General features: G+C 39.6%; 2 protein-coding genes across 6 annotated transcripts; one reads left to right on the forward strand and one right to left on the reverse strand.

The window, feature by feature from the left end:
* Positions 1-16: 16 nt before the first annotated feature.
* On the forward strand, positions 17-7,081 carry ginm1 (glycoprotein integral membrane 1). 2 transcript variants are annotated; one of them, XM_038726644.1, is made up of 8 exons: positions 17-176; positions 376-447; positions 541-640; positions 1,474-1,628; positions 2,012-2,171; positions 2,272-2,501; positions 3,258-3,421; positions 4,711-7,081. In XM_038726644.1, exons 1-8 carry the CDS (start codon positions 87-89, stop codon positions 4,814-4,816), a joined length of 1,077 nt encoding a protein of 358 aa, XP_038582572.1. In that variant the 5' UTR covers positions 17-86; the 3' UTR covers positions 4,817-7,081. The 2 variants fall into 2 exon arrangements, with proteins under 2 accessions (XP_038582572.1, XP_038582573.1); XM_038726645.1 differs by having other exon boundaries at positions 1,477-1,628.
* Positions 7,082-8,902: 1,821 nt separating this feature from the next.
* On the reverse strand, positions 8,903-20,497 carry katna1 (katanin p60 (ATPase containing) subunit A 1). 4 transcript variants are annotated; one of them, XM_038726642.1, is made up of 11 exons: positions 20,368-20,497; positions 16,018-16,183; positions 15,796-15,935; positions 14,925-15,099; positions 14,593-14,708; positions 13,747-13,852; positions 13,503-13,661; positions 12,415-12,541; positions 12,004-12,138; positions 10,278-10,404; positions 8,903-9,697 (listed from the first exon to the last, which is right to left on the reverse strand). In XM_038726642.1, the coding sequence occupies exons 1-11, from the start codon at positions 20,373-20,375 to the stop codon at positions 9,499-9,501; spliced, it is 1,458 nt and encodes a 485-aa protein (XP_038582570.1). In that variant the 5' UTR covers positions 20,376-20,497; the 3' UTR covers positions 8,903-9,498. The 4 variants fall into 4 exon arrangements, with proteins under 4 accessions (XP_038582570.1, XP_038582567.1, XP_038582568.1 ...); XM_038726639.1 differs by having other exon boundaries at positions 14,925-15,120; positions 20,368-20,496; XM_038726640.1 differs by lacking the exon at positions 20,368-20,497 and adding an exon at positions 18,028-18,183 and having other exon boundaries at positions 14,925-15,120.
* Positions 20,498-21,429: the final 932 nt, after the last annotated feature.

Raw genomic sequence — 21,429 nt, forward strand, 5'->3', positions numbered from 1 at the left:
TCCCTGCGCGTGCGCAGCACATATGTCTTCTTCCTCAATGTGTTTGTTTTAGCTGTCTTGCTGCTGCTAAGATTAGTCAACACAAAATGGAAATGACAGGGCTAGCAGTTAGTGTTATAGTTCTTCTTTTTGCCACAGTAACGTGCACAGAGTCGCCGCCAAGGCAACTGAATACGGTAAGACCCAGAGCGGTAAATGTCAGCAGCAGCAAATATTAATAAGCTAATGCGCTTGACGATGTTTATGTTAGCATACAGCGTTAGCTTACTGGTCGTCCAGCGTTAGAAATACCCTGGCTGGCAGACATTGTGCTGTTAAACCTCACGTCTATGTGTGTTTTCTTTTCCTTTTCTTTCAAATTATCTATCTCCATAGGAAAACATCCTGATTAACGTGACAGCAGGGACATTGGCGGACACACAGTTACAGGATTCGAACAACTTGCAGGTAAACAGTGATTTCCAAGCCAATTTACCAAGCGAAGTTACAGAGGCGGGTCTGCGACCAGCCAAGCCTTAACCTTCGTATTTCTTTTTTCAGATCAATTTAAACATATCGGTGGGAGAAGAGCAGGTGCTGGTCAATGACATCCCAGTAGAGCTGTCAGGGGTCACCAGGTTCAACTGTCAAGCACTTCTGTGTGAGTTTTCCTCACATCACACATCCAAGTACTAAACAGTTATAACACAAACCTCTCCAATAGGAGATGAGTTTTTTTCTGTCATTTTTTCTTTTTCTCCTTAGTTTTTTTGCCACAGCACATCTTTATCAAACAAGATGTGTGCTTTCACAAGGACACCTTCAACTGTCAAATGTATTAAGTTTACAATCACATGGAGTTTTACTTATAAACGACTTAATGTTAAATTCAAAATCTATAAATAAAATTAGTGTTTATTTGATGGATTCATTAACTAATTCTGTAGGATATTTAAGTCCCATCACTGAAAGTTACATTATTACTCTTGTTTAAATTGAAAAGCCTTGAAACAACTACAGAGTGTGCGGAACTCAGCTGCTTGGCTTTTAAGCAGAACCAAGAGGTACGATCACACCACACCTGCGTTGGCCTCTTTACATTGGCTCCCTGTTTTTTTTTTTTTTAGGATTGATTTTAAGATGCTATAGATTATTGGCTCTCTATGACCTGGCTACAGATTACATTTTGGATCTTTTAATTCCTGATAAGGCTTTGTGTAGTTTGAGATCCAGGCTGAAAACTAAAGGGGACAGAGCTTTTGCTGTCAGGGCCCTGAGGCACTGGAACAACCTGCCTGAGGAAATTAGGCTGTCTGAGTCATTGTTTTATTTTAAGTGTCTTCTAAAAATGCACTATTATCCGAAAGCATATCCTGATATTATCAGAGCTGCCTATTTATTATAGTGTTATTATTCTTGTTTCTTTCTTCTTCTTTTATCCTGCATATTTTAATGTTTTATTTTATTATTTCTTATGTTATTTTTTTTTTCCAGTAGACCGCATCAATGGAAGCAGTGACTTTGAATCTGGGGACTTGGTGTCTACTGTCACCCGGGTGATGGTTAGCCAGAACCGGCTCTACAGCGACTCAGAGGAGGTGGTGGCCTTGCAGGTGTTCAGTGAAGTAATAGAGATGGAGGGCAAAGAGGTAAATATCTCTTAGGAATCTTTTATGTCTTACAAATCTTATGGTAAATTAAAATTTTGTGAAACATGACACAAGTCTGTCCAGATGTAAAAAATAAGTAAGAAATGTTGCACATATGTTTTGAAACTGCACCCATTTGTTTTCCTTAAGGAAAAATGTTGAAACCTTTACCATGTACTTTAGGGAGAAATACCCACAGAACCTTGTTTTGTTATTTTCGAGGAATACCTCAAAACGTATAACCAATAATATTCAGTATTTTCTAAGAATAATGACACTCCATCTTTTTTCCCCCCGTGCTAATGAATTGTAACATGAAGAAGTTTTGTAAATGCAAAAATGCAAGGCAATAATTTGACACCTTTTGGGTTTTTATCCTTTAGGTCCAGCAGCCCGACATGTGTGAGGTGAAAATACTCATGAGCCCAGATTTCCAGAAGCTGGCTCAGTTTACCAACATCTACCCCATTGGACACAGTGAGATCTTCAGGGTTCCCAGGGAGAACGATGTGGTTGTCACAGATCCACCAAATCCCACAAAAGGTATGAAAACATGCATGCCTTTTCTGACCTTAATTATAATTATTATTATTACGCAGACTCTCTATAGCAATCCAATGACATGTGTATTCTTATTAATCAGATGAAGAACAGCTGATCTCCCATACTACTAGCCAGTACCCCCTGAAGCACACAGAGACCACCCAGGAGGAGATTGCAGCCCCTGGAAAGCTCCCGGAGACTCCGCTGCGTATGGACCCCGACCTGCTGTATGATGTCAGATATGATGACGAATTTGATGACAGAGAACCAAGCCAGCCGGATCGGATTCAGATGGAATCACCGCCCAAAGAACTGATATCGTCTTACTCTGTAAGCCAAGTCTGATTGTTGAAGAAATGGTAGCTGATGAACGGTATGTGCTGTCTCAGAGGTCTAGCCATTTCAGGAGGAAAGTTGGACTGTTGGCGGTCTCTTGAAATAAACACGGAAGGGAAAGTCATTCGTAGGGATGCACTGATTGTTAAAGAAAATATTGTGAGCCAGGTTCAGGTGTGATGAAGAAAGAGATTTTAAAGTTATGCAAACTTGAGAAAATTTTGGGACGCTATTATTGGGGGCAATATTAACATTTGGGAGCTTAGTTATAGACCGAACAAATGTTGCAGTAAAACAATATTACTTCCTTAAGTTGACACTGGTCACACCTGCTGTATGTATAGATGGTTTCCTATTTACATCCATCCAAAGTAATTGTCTGCACCTCTATCAGCTTTCTCCTTGTCACACGCCGAAACTCAAAATGCACATCAAATGGATCACCAAAGCACTGATCATGTAGAGCCAGAGCAACATTTGCACAATTAATCCAACGCGCAGTAACACATTAAAACATGTGCTTCTGTGCAGAAATATCCACCGACTTATACACCAGATGGTGTATGGTGAGTTAAAAGAGAAGTTTCCTTCTTAGGATATTGAACATTTCCATACATTACTTTTGCGATTCATGCAGTTTGACATAAGATCTCCCCATAAAGCTCAGAAAACCCTTCTGTAATATGTATTACCAGTGGTGCCTTGTACCTGCAGGAAATGTTCATGTGTTCATGTCCGTCCTCTCCTCAGGCCATGTGTCAGTGGGTGGAGGAAGTGAGGGAGCGTCTGAAGCGCTTCAGCTCCGAGTCACTGCCTCTTTTCTTCCTGGTCATGTGGGTGGTGGTGATCGGCGTTGTCGGATCAGCGATCATCGTCAAGATCTTGGACATGTTTTTCCCAACTTGTGAACACAAGTGAGTTTGTTTAATGGGGTTTATGAGTGAATAAATAATGTGCTGGAACATCTAGAGGCAAGCACTTTACCACGCCATCATTGACCTGGGGCCTGTACCACGTAGCAGGATTTGAGCTTCTCGAGGTAATTTCAGGGTTAACAGGGTAGATCTCCATGGTAACGTATGCTTAACGGCTAACCTGCTCCGGAGCAGGTTATGTTCCAGATAAGAGACCAATCAGATCTCTTAGAAAATGACATCACCCGTAGATCCCACAGACAGTTTGCTGCAGTGATGCGGAAACTTAGGTATAGCAATATCATTCTAAAGACACTGATTAAAGTAGGCTACTAAAGCCTTGTAGGCTAATACTTGTAGGTTTTTAAGATAAGCCTACTTACCGCTTTGAAATGTGTTTTAAATTTTTTTGTTGCTCCCAAGTCCGTTCAAGTCACACAGCCTGTTGCAACCATTGAAATAAAAGGGTTTGATTTTTCTTATGTGAGGCTGAATATTATGAGCATATTGTTTGGTAGACCTATTGAAATTAACTTTAATATGAATTTATTTTAGGTTAGTAGCTGTCTTGTATTATACTGGTCATGTAGCGCCCCACCTTTTGCGATGTGGGTGAAGTTAATGTGCGGGAAGTTTTCAGTAGCCTAAATGTTGAGATTCAGTCTTTTTGACCACTTCCTGAGCACATTTTATGGCATGAATGGGTTTTTTGTTTCGTTGCTTCATGAAGTTATTTTAGAACAACGTTTGGAACAATTGAGTGCGCTAAATAAATTAATCTGATTTTTAAAGTGACCAGAAATTCTTAAGTCAGTTGGAACGACCACTTATTTAGTGGCTGAGGCTTTTAATATCAAAACCAGGACACACAGCTGAGCTGAAAGAAGGACGCTGATATTTTCAAAGACGCCATAAGAACACATCAAATCAACACATTATTATAGACCACTCCTGTTCATTAAGGCATTCACACTGTCTTCCTGCATGTGTCAGCTGCAGCTGTGTTACTTAGACGGTGTCTGTTTGTCTAATATGACAGTTTGGTCTTCATTTGTAAAATATGTTGCTCTGCTGCCAGTAGACTTGTTCTTGTCTGCGATTGGTCATGTGCTGCTAACACCGCCTCTTTTACGGCGATTTACTCGTCGTAACGCTAATCCCGATTGTTAGTTAGGGAAGGATAACAAAAAGATATATGCAAGGTATGTTGAACTTGCTTCTTGGTACAGGCCCCAGCTGACTTACCTGATTATCTTTATTATATTAATTTAGTTTTGTGTTTTTTACAGGCACATTTTTCACCTAAACCCTGTCACTCTAATGCCGGAGGAGGAGAAGCACACTCTGCTGGAGAACATAGAAATAGAAGCAGAGGAAGAAGAGAAGAAGCCTTGAATGAGAAGTGACTTGGTCAGCTCCTTTTTATTTTCAATTTGTTCTTATTTGTTCTTTAGCCTTGGTTATTGTGTTACGTTTTCAGCATGGCTTGATTTTGTTGCTAGCTTTTATTCAGAAGAGTGAACCACTAGGTTTTGTTTTCACTTGAAAGTACCCTTTAAGCACATTAGCCATGGAACAGGAGGTGCTTTAAATCTAACAAACTGACTAAACTCAGTTTGTAGGTTTATTGCTAGTCCATGTGAATCCCGCAAATTAAGTCACATGATCAGAATGGAAAAGAAAATGTCAGGAACCGACAGCTCTTTCCTGTTGGACTGATGGTAAGCTTGCAGTGTGTTTACCAGCATCCGTGCAATCATCGTGATTGGTCAGATTATTAGTTAGTTTATGGAAAGCAACTTTTATTAAGTCACGAATGACTTTGTCACACTGCCTTTTAAAGTAACTAGCTTGGTAACGAGTTACTTTTTACTAGAAAATACCTACAAATCAAGTAATTTTGCTTCACACACTTCCAAAACATGTCATAGCAAGGTGACATATTCCTATATTTACTAAACATGCTTATTTGCTTTCTTGCTGAGAGTTGTTAAGCTTGAATGTTAAGCTCTGGCCAGCAGCCGTTTAGCTTAGTGCAGCCACTAAATGGACTTGGTGGAATTGGTTTTGTTTTCTTTTTATGAAGACCTAGCAACACATATTACAATAGACACAAGCTTGGGAAAGCAGCTGTAAGCACTGCAGGGTTGAAAATGAATATGAACAAACTGAGCATTTTAGGGGCTGCATCCAACAATTTATGTTCACTGAAAGAACTTTCTATATGTAGCAGTTCTGTAGGCCTATAGCTCACACTTTTTTTTCTCTTTTTTTCAGAAATCTACCCCACTATTGTAAAACAAAATATATATATATTGAAGAAAACTCTAAGGCAGCAAATGCACTGAGTTTATTCAGTATATTTATTTAATATGAGACAGGCAATGTCTCCTGTCTGTTGTCCTTTACGTGAAGATGAATTCTTAAGGTGATTACATTTGAATCGTTGTTGAATAGCTGTTATGGATAGCTCAGATGAATTAAGTAAAAACAAAAAACAAAAAACATGTAGATCACTGTGTCTGGATAAAATGTTATTACAAATCTTGTGTCTGCACATTCAGTGAAAAATGTTTTCCTCCCACAACTCTAAATATGACAGAAAAACACCTCTCTTCAAGGCCTGCTGCCCACAGTTGAGGCTCATATCGATTGTCTTTCTTCACAGTGCCTCGGTCAGTATTTCTTGGACACTTATCACTAAGGGGGGGGGGGGTTATAATAGTTTTCTTTGTTTGTGTGTGGTTTCCTGTTACTAACAATGAAGAATGTAAGTGAGGTTGTTCAGATTGTCTATGCACTCTAAACATAAGAAAAACTACTGCTATGACATGGCTGTAAAATACAGTGTGTGCACAAGACATGACCACAAATTCAGTGTGTAAATTGTCACTTAAGTAAAGAATCTGCACTTATTATTGAATTTTGGAATGAAAACTGGACATGAACGTGCATGGATGTTACTTTATTCATACTGTATTTTGTGGTAAATCTTGTCATGATTTAAAGGCAAGAATGACATAAACCTCCCAAGTATCACTCCCAATGTTTCACTAGGCCGTGTGTGAGGGACCAAAAAAGGTGTGCACAAGGCAGGTTATTGGTCAAAAAAGTGGGTTTAGTTCATCTAAAACTCAGCAAGTGCAAGTGTTTCAACATGGTTTTGTGTTATTTTAAACATGTGTTTGCCATGCTTTTTAAAAAACACCCTTAAAACATCAGATTGTGTACCTCAGCCGAGGCTATGGTTTTGTCTCCCGGGGCTCAATTAAACAGCTGAATGCATGATGTACTGTGATAGCAAAAGGTGCATGTGTAGTCTAGCTAGTGAATGCAGTTTGCTGTCCTGTCAGCGAATTATACTGTACATTAAAACTAGAAAGCTGCATGATGACTCAAAACAGCTCAACCAGCATTGGGATCAACCTCAAATTCCAAAATGATGAACTCAATATGAATGAGCCTGTAAGGCAAACAATGTCAGGCATGAATTGACATGTGTGGCTGAAGAATAATTTAATTTGCTCTTTGTTTAAGTGGAGACAGACCCATGTGTTACTATTTTGAGACATTTGTGTGCATACATTGTATGAGTTACAGCTGGACTGTGTATTTGGGTCTAAAATCCTGCTGATTAAATGCTTTCCTTATGACCATCAAGCTTTGTCTCGTCTGATTTTTGGGGTTCTGCAGGCTGAGAGCACACTGAACACTTGCTGCATTGTTCTGATATCTGGTAGATAAGAAAAGTCTCTAATCTGGAGTGAACTCACAATTCACAACAGCAAATCAGGCATGGAGTGGTTTTCATACAATGGGATAAAGGATCATTTAACACTTCTCTGTACATTTTTATTTGCTGTTCACATCACCTGTCACTGATCGATCGCTGCGTTCCATCACATCAATTAAAGGCTTTTGTGGCGATCAGCTGATTTTACTCTCAGAGCCTCTGGCTGCAGCTGCTTCAGGTGTAGTTGGTTTGGTTGGCTGGACGTACAGCTTGTCTTTACTCTGAGTCTTTAGTGACTTGTTTAAACAGACTGCTTTTTTTCGTTTTCTACTTGAGACTGTCGTCTTTTCAGAGGTTTGCGACTCACCAATAAAGGAAAAAGTTCGTGGAGATCTTTCAATTCAGTTGATTGATCTAAAGTTAATAAAATAATCTTCCGTTGTTTACTTTCAAAAAAATACCTTAAATACGTTTCCCACAACTTATTTGGTCACTAAACTATTTCACTCCTCCTCTCTCATTTAAATATAAAATAACTCCTAAGCTGTAGTCTTTCCCTCATAGGCCAATACTACCAGTGAGGACGACCTAATTAGGATGAGGACCGATGTGACGCAATTTCCCAATACTTTTTATGTAGCAGTTATTTGAAATAAAATAAAATAGATTACCTTGCTTGTCCATAACAACAATAAAAATAATTACAAGCTACCAATCAACTACTATGGCTTCAACAGGTGACATTTTATGCAACATATCAAATGAAGTACTCATTTGGTATCTGCATCACTTTAAGGGTACTGGTATTGTAAAAGTAATTTTAAGGCTCTTAGGGCTGGACAATATGGCCAAAAATGAGCTCACGATAAAAAGTATCAAATTGTTATTTCTTTTGAGTTTAAAGGCTGATTTTTGTTCCTGAGTGAAAGTTGAAGAAACCTTATGGTTAACTGTGGTTTATGTCTTCATGGTCAACACTTGAGGCCAAACACAAATCTGAAGTAGAACATTCAAAACAATAATAAATATACATGAGTACAATTAAATAAAAGCTTTGTTAGTCCTTTTCCCCCCTCAACAAAATTAATATCTTAAAAAAAATTCAAGTGAATAGAGTCAAACATTTATTGAATATTTGTATTATTGAAAGAAATTATATCATGATATTTTTTGTTATTGTTTTATTGTCCAGCCCTAGGCTATCTGGTCATTTTCAGAAAGGTTCAGCGCTTTTAACCCTTGCCTTTACTGGACAGGATACAGAAGAGAGCTGACAGGAAATAAACACAGAAGGACGAAGGATGTTAGGAAGTTCCTAGCAAGACATGAACTGGGAAAGTTGCGATTATATGGTCAGCATCTTAAACCCTTAGGCCACCAGGGTGCCCCACAATAAACTTTTTTAATGACTTCTGAGCCCTGCACTTATACTCACACTTAAGCCGTAAAGTCGATATGATAAAAATGTGCAGAAACTGTTTATTTCACATCAGCAATATCTTAAAACTGATGGACTCATGTATGATTTTGACTTTGGTTTGACAACTGACTTGACAAATCATGTCCATGTTGAACCAAATACAGTAATAAACAAATGTTTTGAAGAACAGTCACAAGACTCCCGTACCATGCAACGCTTCTGGAGCCAGCATGCCTATAATGCATACTCAAGTTAGAAATGTTTCAGTATGTCATCTGAGTGTTGTTTCCCCAGCAGACACACTGCTTAGTAAAAACACTTCCATGTATTCATGTAATCCTTGTTAACTTTATTCATAGAAATATCTTGTTAGCGTTATATTTGTAGGAATTTATATTTCCAAAAATCAAAACCACCGCACTAAAAATCAAGTGCATTACAAAAAGACAGGAGTAACATTTGATTGGCAGTAAGCTTAGTATCACTGTCAGACACAGTGATACTAAGCAAATATTATGACACTTGGGAAGGCAAAGTCACAGTAAAATATCTGAAAATGAACTCTACGGTCTATTGAAACAATGCGTTCTTCAGCTACAGCTAATTTTGTCTTGCATGTTGAACATGTTTGTTGATTTCAGGATCATTAAAGTAACAAATGCCATAATTTGAAAGAAAACTAGATCACACCTCAAGTTGACTCTTCAGATTTTAGATTGAGACTTTTGCATAACATTAACATAATGTATAATAGGTGCCATTTTTCAAGTGCACATATTTACCTAAATTAATAAACCTACTTTATACATTCAGTCACCTGAATTATTCAGACAAATACACAGACAAAACCTCACTACTAAAACTCACCATCTTCCAACAACAGTTGCACATCCAGACAAAGACAACTCAAATGCTAGTGTTTTTTCAGCAGGACCCGAACTCTTCGATCCACTTTTCATACTTCTCCAGATCGGATGCAGACACAGATTTGGACACTTTCCTCAGAGCTGACTCAAAGTCCTCCATGGTGGTTGGCATGTGCATCTCGTCCCGGGAAATGTTGCGGATCTCCTCTGGCGTGAGGCCCTCGATTCTTCGCCTCATGGCCATCAGAGAGGCATCCCTGCAGCATCACACAATAAAAGTAAAATTTCTCAGTTTCAGCAGACATTCAAATAGAGGCTTTTTATTGCATGAATTAGTCAAAACAATAATCCTTTCAGTGGTTGCTTTTATTGTGCTCTTCTGAAATCTTAAATTGATTTACGGACTGCAATAACAGACCATTTTGATTTGGAATCAAAAGCATATACAACAGCATATTCCTGCAAAAAGGATTTCAAATGATTTAAGGAGATGACACTCAACTTTAATTAGAAATTGTAAATATAACACCTCTGTAAATGCATTCAACCAACTTGCTGCAAGTCACATCTATTTTTCCAAAAGGTTACGGTGGTGGTGAACAGCAGCAAAATGCAGACTCAGTACTTTACAGTATTGGCTCAATTTGACAGTGAATGAGATATAAACAGGAACTATGGGGAGGTAAAGGACACTAAAATCTTAGTGTATTTTATCTAGTGTAGCAATAACTGGTCATATTCTGTGCATATCTTTGTGGTTTCATTTCTGATAGAAATAGAAACTACCATTAAGTTCAACATTGGTTTGAAGGATGAAAAACAGCAGTGATGGCTGACCTGCACACGTTGGTAATGTCGGCTCCTGAGTAACCCTCCATCTGCTCTGCAATCTTATTCAAGTCCACATCGCTGGCCAGCTCCAGTTCCTTCAGGTTGATCCTGAGCAGCTCTACTCGCCCTTTGTCTGCAAATGTAAATGCAGCGTGATGCAGCATGATTCTGCCTACAGCACCTACCACATACAGTATACACCAACCAGGTAACTAGGGATGCACCGAAATGAAAATTCTTGGCGAAAGCCAATTATGAAAAACTTTCCCGAGTACTCAACAAGGTTTTTTACATTATTTTACATTTATTTTTCCTTTTTTGAAACCATTGCATAAATTAAATAGTCAAAATGTGCTTTTTACTCAGTGTTTCCCACAGGATTCGGAGAGACTATGGTGGGGGGGGTCCGAGGCCCGAGAGGGTCCAGTAAAGTAAATTACATGTGTCCATTTACTTCTAATGAACAAATGTACTATGTTTTATACTTTCCGTGACTATAATCCAATTAATCTTATTTCCATCCTGTATAGACACCTTATTTTGAAAACCGGAAGTTGTCACATGTGTATCCTCGCACTAAATTCCTCAAGTCTGACCCAGTTTGATAAATAATGTGTGTAGTTCTTTGCAGCCTCTCTTCAGGTAGGACTCTCATACTGCAACACTTGAGACAAACTAACAGGATAAAGTCTCTAACCTGCCTGTCAGCTCGCACTGGGCCGTTTCAGTGGATTTACCATAAAGGCTTTAATACGTGTGCACTCCAAATGTAGGTGCAGCTAGCTTATTCACCTTCTCAGTAACGATTGACAGAAACAGTCAAAGCGGGTCAGACCGTTTGTTGCCTTTTCTAAGAAGTCAGCCACAGATGGAGTGGATGTGCTAGGAGACAATTCAGCAGAACAGCGTCTGCAAACAGACATTTGTGCGTCTTTAAAATGCTTCCACTCTGCCAACATGTCAGCGTAATTGTTCGGTAAAAATTATTCGGTCTTTTGACTTATTAGGCCGAACACCGAAAGTGCTTTTTTTTTGCTATTTTCAGCCAATTATTTTTGGTGGCCGAACGTTCGGTGCATCCCTACAGGTAACAAGTGTAAAGGGCCCCGATCAAGGTTGGCTGGAATACATACAGACAGATGCTCCTGGGTCCCAGAAAGACCCAGGTTCACTGCCTCTCAGTTGGTTTGTGGTAATAACATTAATTGTGAATTTGTTTGGGGATATGCACCACTACGCATTCTAATCTGAACTTGAGGCCCTGTATTGAGTGTCAAATTCTAGTTTTGGAACTTGGTATTTATGTTGACTTTGTGCTTACATGCTCATAATCAGGCAGTATTGCAGCAAAAGATTACCGGTTGTTTACTGGTGCTCAAAACATAATGAAGCTGCATGCGGATCTGCTTTGTGCACTGTACTTGAAGGTGACAGGGTACAGAATGCAAGGAATGTGGGGGTAAGTAGGGGCCCAACGGCTTGTTTTTTCTGCAGGGCCTCCATGGCAGGTTAATCCAGTATGATCCCACATTACAAAGGAAGGTTGCAATTAATAGACATTATGAAGTCTTTCTGTCTGGACCTCTGTTGTCCATCTGTCGTGTTTTCTAGTTGCTGAGCAGTAAAAGCTCACGTCATATTAGTCTGCAGTAACTTCGATCACTTTCAATGAATCACATTTTTCACGAGACATCTAGCGACTACACCGTCTAGCAGCAAAAAATGACTGTACTTGAAGGTAGAGGGATGTAGATCCTCTTCTCCAGCCGTCTTCTCAGAGCCTCATCAATGTCCCATGGGAAGTTGGTGGCAGCCAGCACCATCACCATCTTGGACGGGTCATCATTTTCTGATGCTCCACCGACACCTGCACAAAAGCCATAATACTGGGAAAAGCCTCAGAAAAATAACCACTCCTATCTGGGGTTTGTTTGCAGTTAAAAAACAGTTTACATATTTTTGAAAGCTGGAAAATAGGCAATGCTGCAGAAAACTAATGTTCACTTGTTTCAAATCATTTTGGACAGATAAAGTGGTTCCACAGAATAAAATTCTAACAGCAAATATAATACTTAGAATATAATATAATACAAGTGTGGCTGTGTTATTGTCAGTGTACAAGAACGTCTCATAGGCATTATACCATCCATCTGCACCAGCAGCTCTGCCTTGACTCTCCGGCTGGCCTCATGCTCCTCCGATGTCCCTCTGCGGCTGCACATGGAGTCAATTTCATCAATGAAGATCGTAGTGGGAGCGTAAAAACGTGCCTGTACAACAACATACACAATGACTGAGTCCAATAAAAAAACTCTTTGCTATTCTCAAACTGTTTCTAAGTTAGTACAGGTACAGTAAGTTAATCAGGTACACTGTCAAATATTTAATAGTTAATTCCAAATAAATCTAGAGAGAAAGAGGGCTTAGGTATCAGAATTTTATGAAATGTCATGAAGTCGCAATTATATGACTCTGCGAAGGCTTTTAGTATGACATGACAGTGAGGACACCACAGCACCACACCTGGCAACACACATCCGAAGAGAGGCAGGGAGAGACGAGTATTGAGGAAGACCGCAAGAGAAAGGTAGATTTAACAAGCTAACGTTAAGTTAGATAGATTTTACAGTTTAAAAGAACATTCACCATTAACATTATTCTGCAATAAGTAATATGCTGCGAGCTTTGCCAACATTTTGTGTTGAAAGGTGGTGTGGAAATAAGGGCTCAGATGAAAAAACATTTTAAATGGTCTTCAGCATAAGTGATTTTAAGAAATGTAACTGAGGTTCAGTTCGAGGTCAGTAGATAATTACAAATAACGGCAGAACAGGAAAAATACTGATAACAGCGCATCAAAAATAGATATAGGCTACTACAGAGTCAAGAATACGAAAACAATGAGCATAAAACGCACAACAGTGTCAACCATCACATCCACACCATCACGGGCGAGTTCAATCTCAAAACAGTTTGCTATGTTTTCTGATGGACATGTTGTGGCATACATGAGAGAGAAGTGAGGGGAAATGACAAGGCAAAGTGTGTGATTCACTGTAATACAGGAGTCCCATGAATTTTACAAATGAATGGGAGACGTTTTGTCAGACCCCAGTTTTTTTTCACTATATTATGAGAATTTTACTTGGTATTCCAGATTCATGTTGACAGTTGAATGTTTAGTTTAAAAACAACATTACCTGGTTACCAGTCACATAAATAAAGTCTTACCATTTCAAAGAGAAGGCGAACTAGCTTCTCAGACTCCCCTCTATACTTGGAGGTGAGAGTAGATGAAGAGACGTTGAAAAATGTGGTTCTGCACTCGGTAGCAACTGCCTTGGCCAAAAGTGTTTTCCCGGTGCCTGGAGGTCCGACCATAAGCACTCCCTAAAGTTAAAAAAGAAGTTTTGTGCATTGACATCAGTGACACATTACAAAACAAATAAAAACTAAAATCTCTTTAAATCAGCACCTTCCATGGTCTTCGTATCCCTTTGAAAAATGCTGGCATCCACATGGGCAACACGACTGCTTCTTTCAGGAGTTTTTTTGCATCTTCCAAGTCTGCAATGTCGTCCCTAAAGAAACAGGTTAGACAGAGAAGACACCTGGCAGTTCTCAGGAAGGCCAGTGATCATGCCAAGAAAGGTGCTTGATAAACCACACACACACTTCCTACCATTCTTGCGGAGTAAGAATCTGCACCTTCTAATATAATGGCATGTTTTTCTAGCTGCCAACGAGCTTTTCTAGCTCTGTGCAGCTCTATACTGCTGTGGCTATCAATAGTTCAACAGATTGACAGGACAAGTAACCATAACAAGCCCAAATTCCTCAGGGCCCTGTTCAGAGGTCTTAGATTAACTTTGAAATTATAATTCCATTTGTTTATGAAATGTATGCCGAACTGCTAGTTAGCGTCAGAAAATAACATAATGTCATTTTAATTGAGAAAATCAACAGTCAACTCTTTTCAGCTTTAAAATATCATTACTATTTTGAGCACACCCTAAATAAAAATTCTAATTTCAAAACAATTTAGCGTTCAAGCAATGACAATGTTTTTTTACTATATCTCTTCATATTAAGTGGTAACATAATGTGAAGAACTTTTTTTCTGAAAAAAGATACAATCCACCATCATTGGAAATATGCTTGTTTGCCATCTTATCCTAAGTGAATAAGACTCTTCTCGCGTCTTCTACTGATGAGGCTTTTAGTTAGCCTAGCTCACTACTAGCTAAAGACTGAAAGCAGGAGTAACATTATCCAATAGTCTACAAGCGTAAGTGATGAATATAAACAGGTGAACATGTACCATTTAACATTTGGATTCTGAGATATAATATCTCTTTCTAGAGCATCCACAAGGTCCTTATCATATCCTGTCCCGTCAAACTTTCTCACTTCTTTCTCCTGGACATCTCCTTTGTTCTGGAATGCAGACACAAAACATTATTACTCTTCCCCCGTTTCCTGAATGTAACCCATGTGGTCCGATTTCTCCCAAGCAGAAAACTGGAATTACAGGCTAGGCATGGCTGCAGGTAAACAAGCAGCATGTGGATACCGTTTAATCAACAATGTAAATAGTCGTCTCTGAATATATGCTGTATCATGTTGCATTGAAACCACCAACATGGTGTTCACCTTATCATCCTTTGCTTTGCCAGAGGCCTCCTTTGCCTCCTTCTTTTCTTTGCCCTTGGAGGGCTTGCTTCTGTCCCCATTGGGTCCGCGAGGCGAGTGCCTCAGCTGGGCCCTCACAGCCACGCTCAGGCGGTTGTTGGGAGGTTTGCTGTCTTTATAGGGGTTAGCAGGCCTCCTGACAGGACAGGGAGAATGTCTTTCAAAAGAGAAGAGGAAGATGGAGCTATTAACAACCATCAGCCTTTCATGCGTCTTTATCATTCCAAACAATTATGTTACTCATGATATCGGTTTAGTTGTGGTTTTATTCACGCAGGGCACTAATCAGTGATATGATTCAATCTGGACTGCACAAAGACACTAGACAGGCTAAGGCACTAAGACTTTTGAAATCTGACTATTCATGACTATTCAGTATGTATGCATATCCTGTGTCTGTCAAATTAATCACCAATACATTTTTAGAAATTCCCTGGAGGCCACACATGTGTATATGTATGAGACACTATAGGATATGCGATATAATGCTCATCAAGTGTTTTAACGGAAGACTAATAACAAGACGTTTAAGTGAAGTGAAAAACACACCAAGAGGTAGCATAAAGTTTACAGGCCACCTTTCCAGAGGGCAGAGCAGGAACAAAACCGTCTCACATCAGGGCCTCAGGTTTACTAATCTGAATCATGTGACTACATCAGGGCTATTGTTCACAGACAAATAGCTTATACAACCCCCGATCATAAATCTGTGCACTAGGTCTGCAGTGTTCCAACAGTATCAAAGTTGGTGTAAAAGTAAACAAAGAACGTTTACTAAAGCAATGCATGAGGCCGTTCATTAATTTTCAATGTAAGTAACTAACTGCAATACCTCTGTTCCACGTGCACAGGCCTTATTTCACAGTCATCATGGTTACTGGGTTTAGCAGGCGTTGTGTCCAGCTGAAAGTTCTCCAGAGTCGACATTATGTCCTGAACCTGTTGATTCTCCTCACTAATTTCTTGCCACAACTGAGAAACAAAACACAGATAAACATCAGAAAAAACAGGATCTGTTAAGTTTTATCTGATACATTTTTAATGCCAAAATTACCTGCTGCCATCTCTGTTGAAAACTGCTGTCACGCACGGTGTACACATACTTCTTGATTTGTTCCAGCAATCCATGATAGAGAACACTGGCCGAGCTGTAGTTTCCCAGCAAGGCATATTCGCGGGCCAGCTTCACGTTCTCACTGATCTCTCGTAGACTCATGGTGCTGCCGAAACATAGACATCAAGTTAGCGCAAAGGTTATGACAGCAACTAAAGCCAAGGCAGATATAATGTGATCAGGCTGTGATTTTGTGTCCCATCATTTACACGGGAATCACCTCAGAAAGGTATCTCTCTAAGGCTAGCGTGGACAGGAGGAATGATTACGGTGACCAAAAACACTTTAAATATACACATGAGAATATGTACTTCAGTATTGTTTTAAGACAGATAAGAAAATTGGGAGAGAAAAAACATTTATGTACAGATGCATGAAAAAGTATGTGAATCCTTTACCTGGATTTCTGCATAAATAGGTCATAAAATTTGATCTGATCATCTAAATCACAACAGACAAACACTGCTTAAAGTAAAACCACACAACAATTATATGTTTTTATTGACCACACCATGTAAACATTAACAGTGCAGGGTGGGAGAAGTATGTGAACCGCTACGCTAATGACTTCTTCAAAAGTTAATTGGAGTCAAAAATTCCTCCTGACAGTTGTTCAGGTCTGATCGGCAACTTCAGGAAACGTCTGGTTGAGGTTTTTGTAGCCAAAAGGAGGGTCAACCAATTATTAAATCCAAGGGTTCACATAGTTTTTTCCCCCCTGCACTGTGAATATTTACACCGTGTGTTCAATAAAAACAAAAAACATGTAACTGTTTGTGTGGGGTTAGTTTAAGCAGACTGTGTTTGTCTTCACTTAGGTGAAGATCAGATCACATTTTATGACCAGTTTATGCAGAAATCCAGGTAATTCCAAAGGATTCACATCCTTTATCCAGCGACTGTGCGATTATGACTAGTTTCTACACTACTCATTTCTTTGATAAGTTATATTTTGTCTCACCATTCCCATACACTGGGTTAATATTGGTGAAATAATGACCTTATAAAGCAGGTCTGTATCGGCCAGATAAAACCACTAAATGTAAAATACATAGTTTTTAAATCAGTGTCAATTAAAAATTCTGTTTTTCCACTATCAGCGAGCCACCGATTAAATATTTAATACCACAGGAATCCTTGATGCCTATGCCTTTATTTATCACTATATACCAGGTATCAGATCAGTACTCGGTATCAGCAGATCCCTTGAGTTTAAAGTATCATATTGAGGGAGAAAAAAATCAAATCAGAGCATCCCTAATTAAAATAAATAAAAAGTGTGGTTTATCATGAATAACAATTTAGCAGAATGGTCCAGTCCATATGGTGGCAACCATATTAAGTATTAAAACTTTATGTGAAAAAGAATGTATTGTTTCAATTGTTTTAATACCTTTCAAAGTCTTTTTTCTTGTTCTTTTATTTGACTCCCCAGCTGTGCTGCTGTCACATCATCAAGACTTACATTTGTAGTGTAGATATTCCATCACCTGACCATGTTACATTATTTACAACATATATGTAGAGTTTAAAGGAATTTTCCACATTCAGTGAAATATTAAGTAACGGTAGCTGTTCCTCAGTTTAACTTGTTCTTCCATGGATTACAGCAGCCTCGCCCAACTGAAAGCCAACTGTTTGTGGGAAAATTACAAGACGCTAGCGTTCCAGATATGTGGAGAATAACTTCTCTGTGTTGGAGAGACACACAATGGCTGTCAGCCAAAATAACTTTTTACTATAACTATTTACAGTAACTTAAGTTACACGGTATGTTTTGAATTTCAAGCCGGGTGGTTAACGTTAACTCACCATTTTCTTGTACAGACGCCAAAGATAAAAGCACCAGCGGTATCTTTACAAAACTCGACGTGCTCATATGCACGTACGTGGATAAATATGAGTCAGACTTCTTACACAAAAGGAGGTCGTATTGGGTTTATACTCAACTTTTCAGATGAACGCACGCACAGTCTTCGCAGCGGCTGTTATGACGAGTTCCGCCGTGGCAGTTCAAAGAGAGACAGAGACAACAGCAGAACAAACTAAACGAGCTGCGGACGGTTGTAGTTCACTTCTTACCACGGAAGTCAGCGACAGCGCACGTTCCGTATGCAAATATCTCAAGCCAAGTGGTGTGAAAGTGCTGACTTCCGCTTATAACCTTCAAAATAAATGTGGGTAACTTTCAAATGTGAAACAAGAACGCCTCAGTTTCCAGCCTTTTCTCTTAAGTGCTTAAAGGTGCAATAAGACATAAAGCAATTCTGAAGCAGGGTCGTCGTGCCTCCAAACAAAGACGCACCTTAAATGACCTCATCCTCTCTCAAACAAGTAGGATTTCTTTCTAGATTAAATGTTTTGTCATTTTAATTCTAACTGTGATCTAAATGCCTCCTCCACACTTCCAGGAATAAAAAAGTGGCCATACTGATTTCTTATTTAAAATAATTTTAATATACTGCGTCTAAAAACACTCAAATCAGCCAATAAAATACCTTGCATCATGTGTAAGTTTTAAATGTTAAATCTAAACTCCATGTTGCTGAAATCCTCAATTATCAGGAAAAGGACAGGGACCATGGCCTCATTGTCCTCAATGGTGGCTATGGGCTCTGTATCACATGGGACCCTAGTAGGGCATGGCTGTATTAACCGGTTTGGGGGTTCCAGGACAAAAATGTAACGCTGGGCCCCTGTAGCCTCCAAGTTCCCACCAAGTACAATGCACACAGCCCACTGCAGACGGCAGCTTCATTACAAAAACCAACTAGAACTGCCTTACTGGAATACTACATAACAGCAAGTTTGTTGCGTTTCAGTTTGTTTGTGGTTATTTGATATAACACAACTACATTTAGGAAATTGCACCATGTGAGCACAATATAAACTACAAGGATTAGATTTCCACAGTTCGCTGTAATTTCTGTCATGTGCAAAAAGACATGATTTCAGTGACATTGGTGTGCAAATGTGATTGGATTATAATTAATTCTTTTCTGTGTATGCCAATATCCATTATTATTGAGCCTAAAGTAAATGTATTTAGGCTGTTTAAAGTTTTTATATCCCCCACATGGAGAGGACTCTGTTGTGAAGTTTGCAGATACCACCATCATAAACGATGAGACTTCCTATTGGGTGAAAATCGATAATCTTGCAGAGTGGTGCACAAAGAACAACCTACAGCAAAATCAAGGAGCTGATCGATGATTTTAGGAAAAAGGATACAAAGACATACACTTCTGTCTACATCAGTGGAACTGAGGTGGAGCAGGTGAACAGTTTTAGGTTCCTGGGAATCAGTATCACAGAGAATCTTAAGAAGGCAAAATACCTGTGCCAAGTTTTTCTTAACTTTTACAGAGGAGCAATGGAAAGCATCCTGACTGTAAACTGTTAGGATTTGGTTGTGTGTTCATGTTTTTCCTGTTTAGTCTGTTTTCATAGGTTTGGTTCTGTAAGCTTTATTTGATCTTGTCACATTTGGGGTTTTGTAGCTTAATCTAGTGTTTTCCATTTGCATGTTTAAGTTCTTAGTATCCGTCTTGTCTCTTATCTTAGTTCTTAGTCCTGCGTTTTAGTTCTTAGTCTTGTGCTTTAGTTCATGTTTAGTGTTTTTCCTGGTCTGTGTACTTCTGTTTTATTATTTTGGTCTGTGTCTTAGTCCTTAGTCTTATGTCTGCATGTTTTAGTGTAGTCCTGTCTCCTCTTTGGTCCAGTCTCTGTCCATGCCCTGATTTTGCAGTTTTTTCATATTTTGTGTTTTACTTTGGTAGATCTGTCCTTGTGTCTTCCCAAGTACTTTACTTCCTGCTTTATTTTGTAATCTTCTGTGCCTGGTGTTTTTGTCTAGCTTTGTTCCTGTTGTTGATTACCTGATGTGTTTCAGCTGTGCTTCCCTCGCTGCTCCTTTGCCTGTGTATATATTGTCCTCAGTTGTGTTCAGTGTTTGTGATGTCCTTGTCTGTGTGGAGTGTTCTGTCCTGAACTTGTGGATTGATCCATGTTTTGTACCTTGTTCCTTTTGTTTTTTCCCTGTGGATTATGTTTTAGTTTGGAGTAACTTTTGTTTGTTCAGTTGCCACTGAGCTCTCAGTGTAAGCCTATTTTACTTGGTTAATAAATATTTGTTGGACTGCAATTCCCTCGCCTCTGTCTGCATTTGGGTCCACTCCTCTGTTTCCTACCGCTGCACTCAACTGCCCATGACAGTGGTACCCATATATTGCATATCAATATCAGTGAGGTGCCTGCAGAGTCGAAAGGATACTAAAAGACAGTACTCACCCAGCCATAGCCTGTTCACCCTGCTGCCATCTGGAAAGAGCAACAAAAGTATCTGCTGTTGTACCACCAGGCTACAGAGCAGCATAATATAATATCCAATAATAATAATAATACAGATACGGGTAATCCAGGCTCATGTGCTGTTCAACTTCACGTTTCCTTTGTGGTGTGGGCATGGCAATCCCTCATTTCCTGGATCTCTGCTGATTCTGCACATCTAATGGACCTGCCCACCTGATATCCATTGGCTCATCAGCCTGGCAGTATTTCAACCCCAGTTCTTCATCCATTTGGTGCCAGATTGTTGGCTCAGGTACAGTGGTATTCTAGTTTAGTTTTAGTGGGCTCTAGTTTTGTGATTAAATTCTTCATGTTGCTTCCTAGTCTGTCCCTAACTCTCTTGCCCTTGTGCCTCAATCATCCCTCATCTTATGCCTGCCTGCCTCCCTGCTTGTCTGCCTGCTAATCCCTAAAATGCCCATGACACTCACCTTTATCTATCAGTCCTGCCATCCACTATCTCTGCCCTCTACTCTTTCCAGCTAATTTCTCCTCGCGTCGCCACCTCAGGATGTTTTTTATGAAAATCCATGCTTCCTGAGGAACCTCACTTGCTTCTAGAAGTGAGATCTTGAATTTGTCCACTTGGTGGCATGTTCCCACTGGCAATGTTTTCTTAACTTTCTTCCTCATCCTGTTACTCCTGAACCAGTCACTCTAGTCTCTGCACCTCAGCCTTCTAGCATCCAGCCCAGCAACACAGAACTGCCACTTGCCCTGTCAGATCCACAGTCGGCAGCCCTGGCAACACCTGTTTCTGCTGAGCTGCAGCGGTCCTCAGTTCCTGGCCTGCAGCAGACTCCGGTGATCTGCCTGTCTTTCAGTCTGACAGTCTTCCTCTAATCCTGTATTTCAAACGCTGGATGCTTATACAGCAGCCTGTCCTGACTTGCAGCGAATCATCTTGTACCGGATGTCTTTCCTGACCTCCAGCTTTGTCGCCGTCTTCCAGAGCAGTCCCACCTACGTCACAGGACTCCAGAGCTGCTCCGCTTGTCTGGA

This window comes from Micropterus salmoides, unplaced genomic scaffold (assembly GCF_014851395.1).
Source record: "Micropterus salmoides isolate LMB-PRFRI ecotype aquatic unplaced genomic scaffold, ASM1485139v1 Ms_hic_scaffold_18, whole genome shotgun sequence".
NCBI classification, from domain to species: domain Eukaryota; kingdom Metazoa; phylum Chordata; class Actinopteri; order Centrarchiformes; family Centrarchidae; genus Micropterus; species Micropterus salmoides.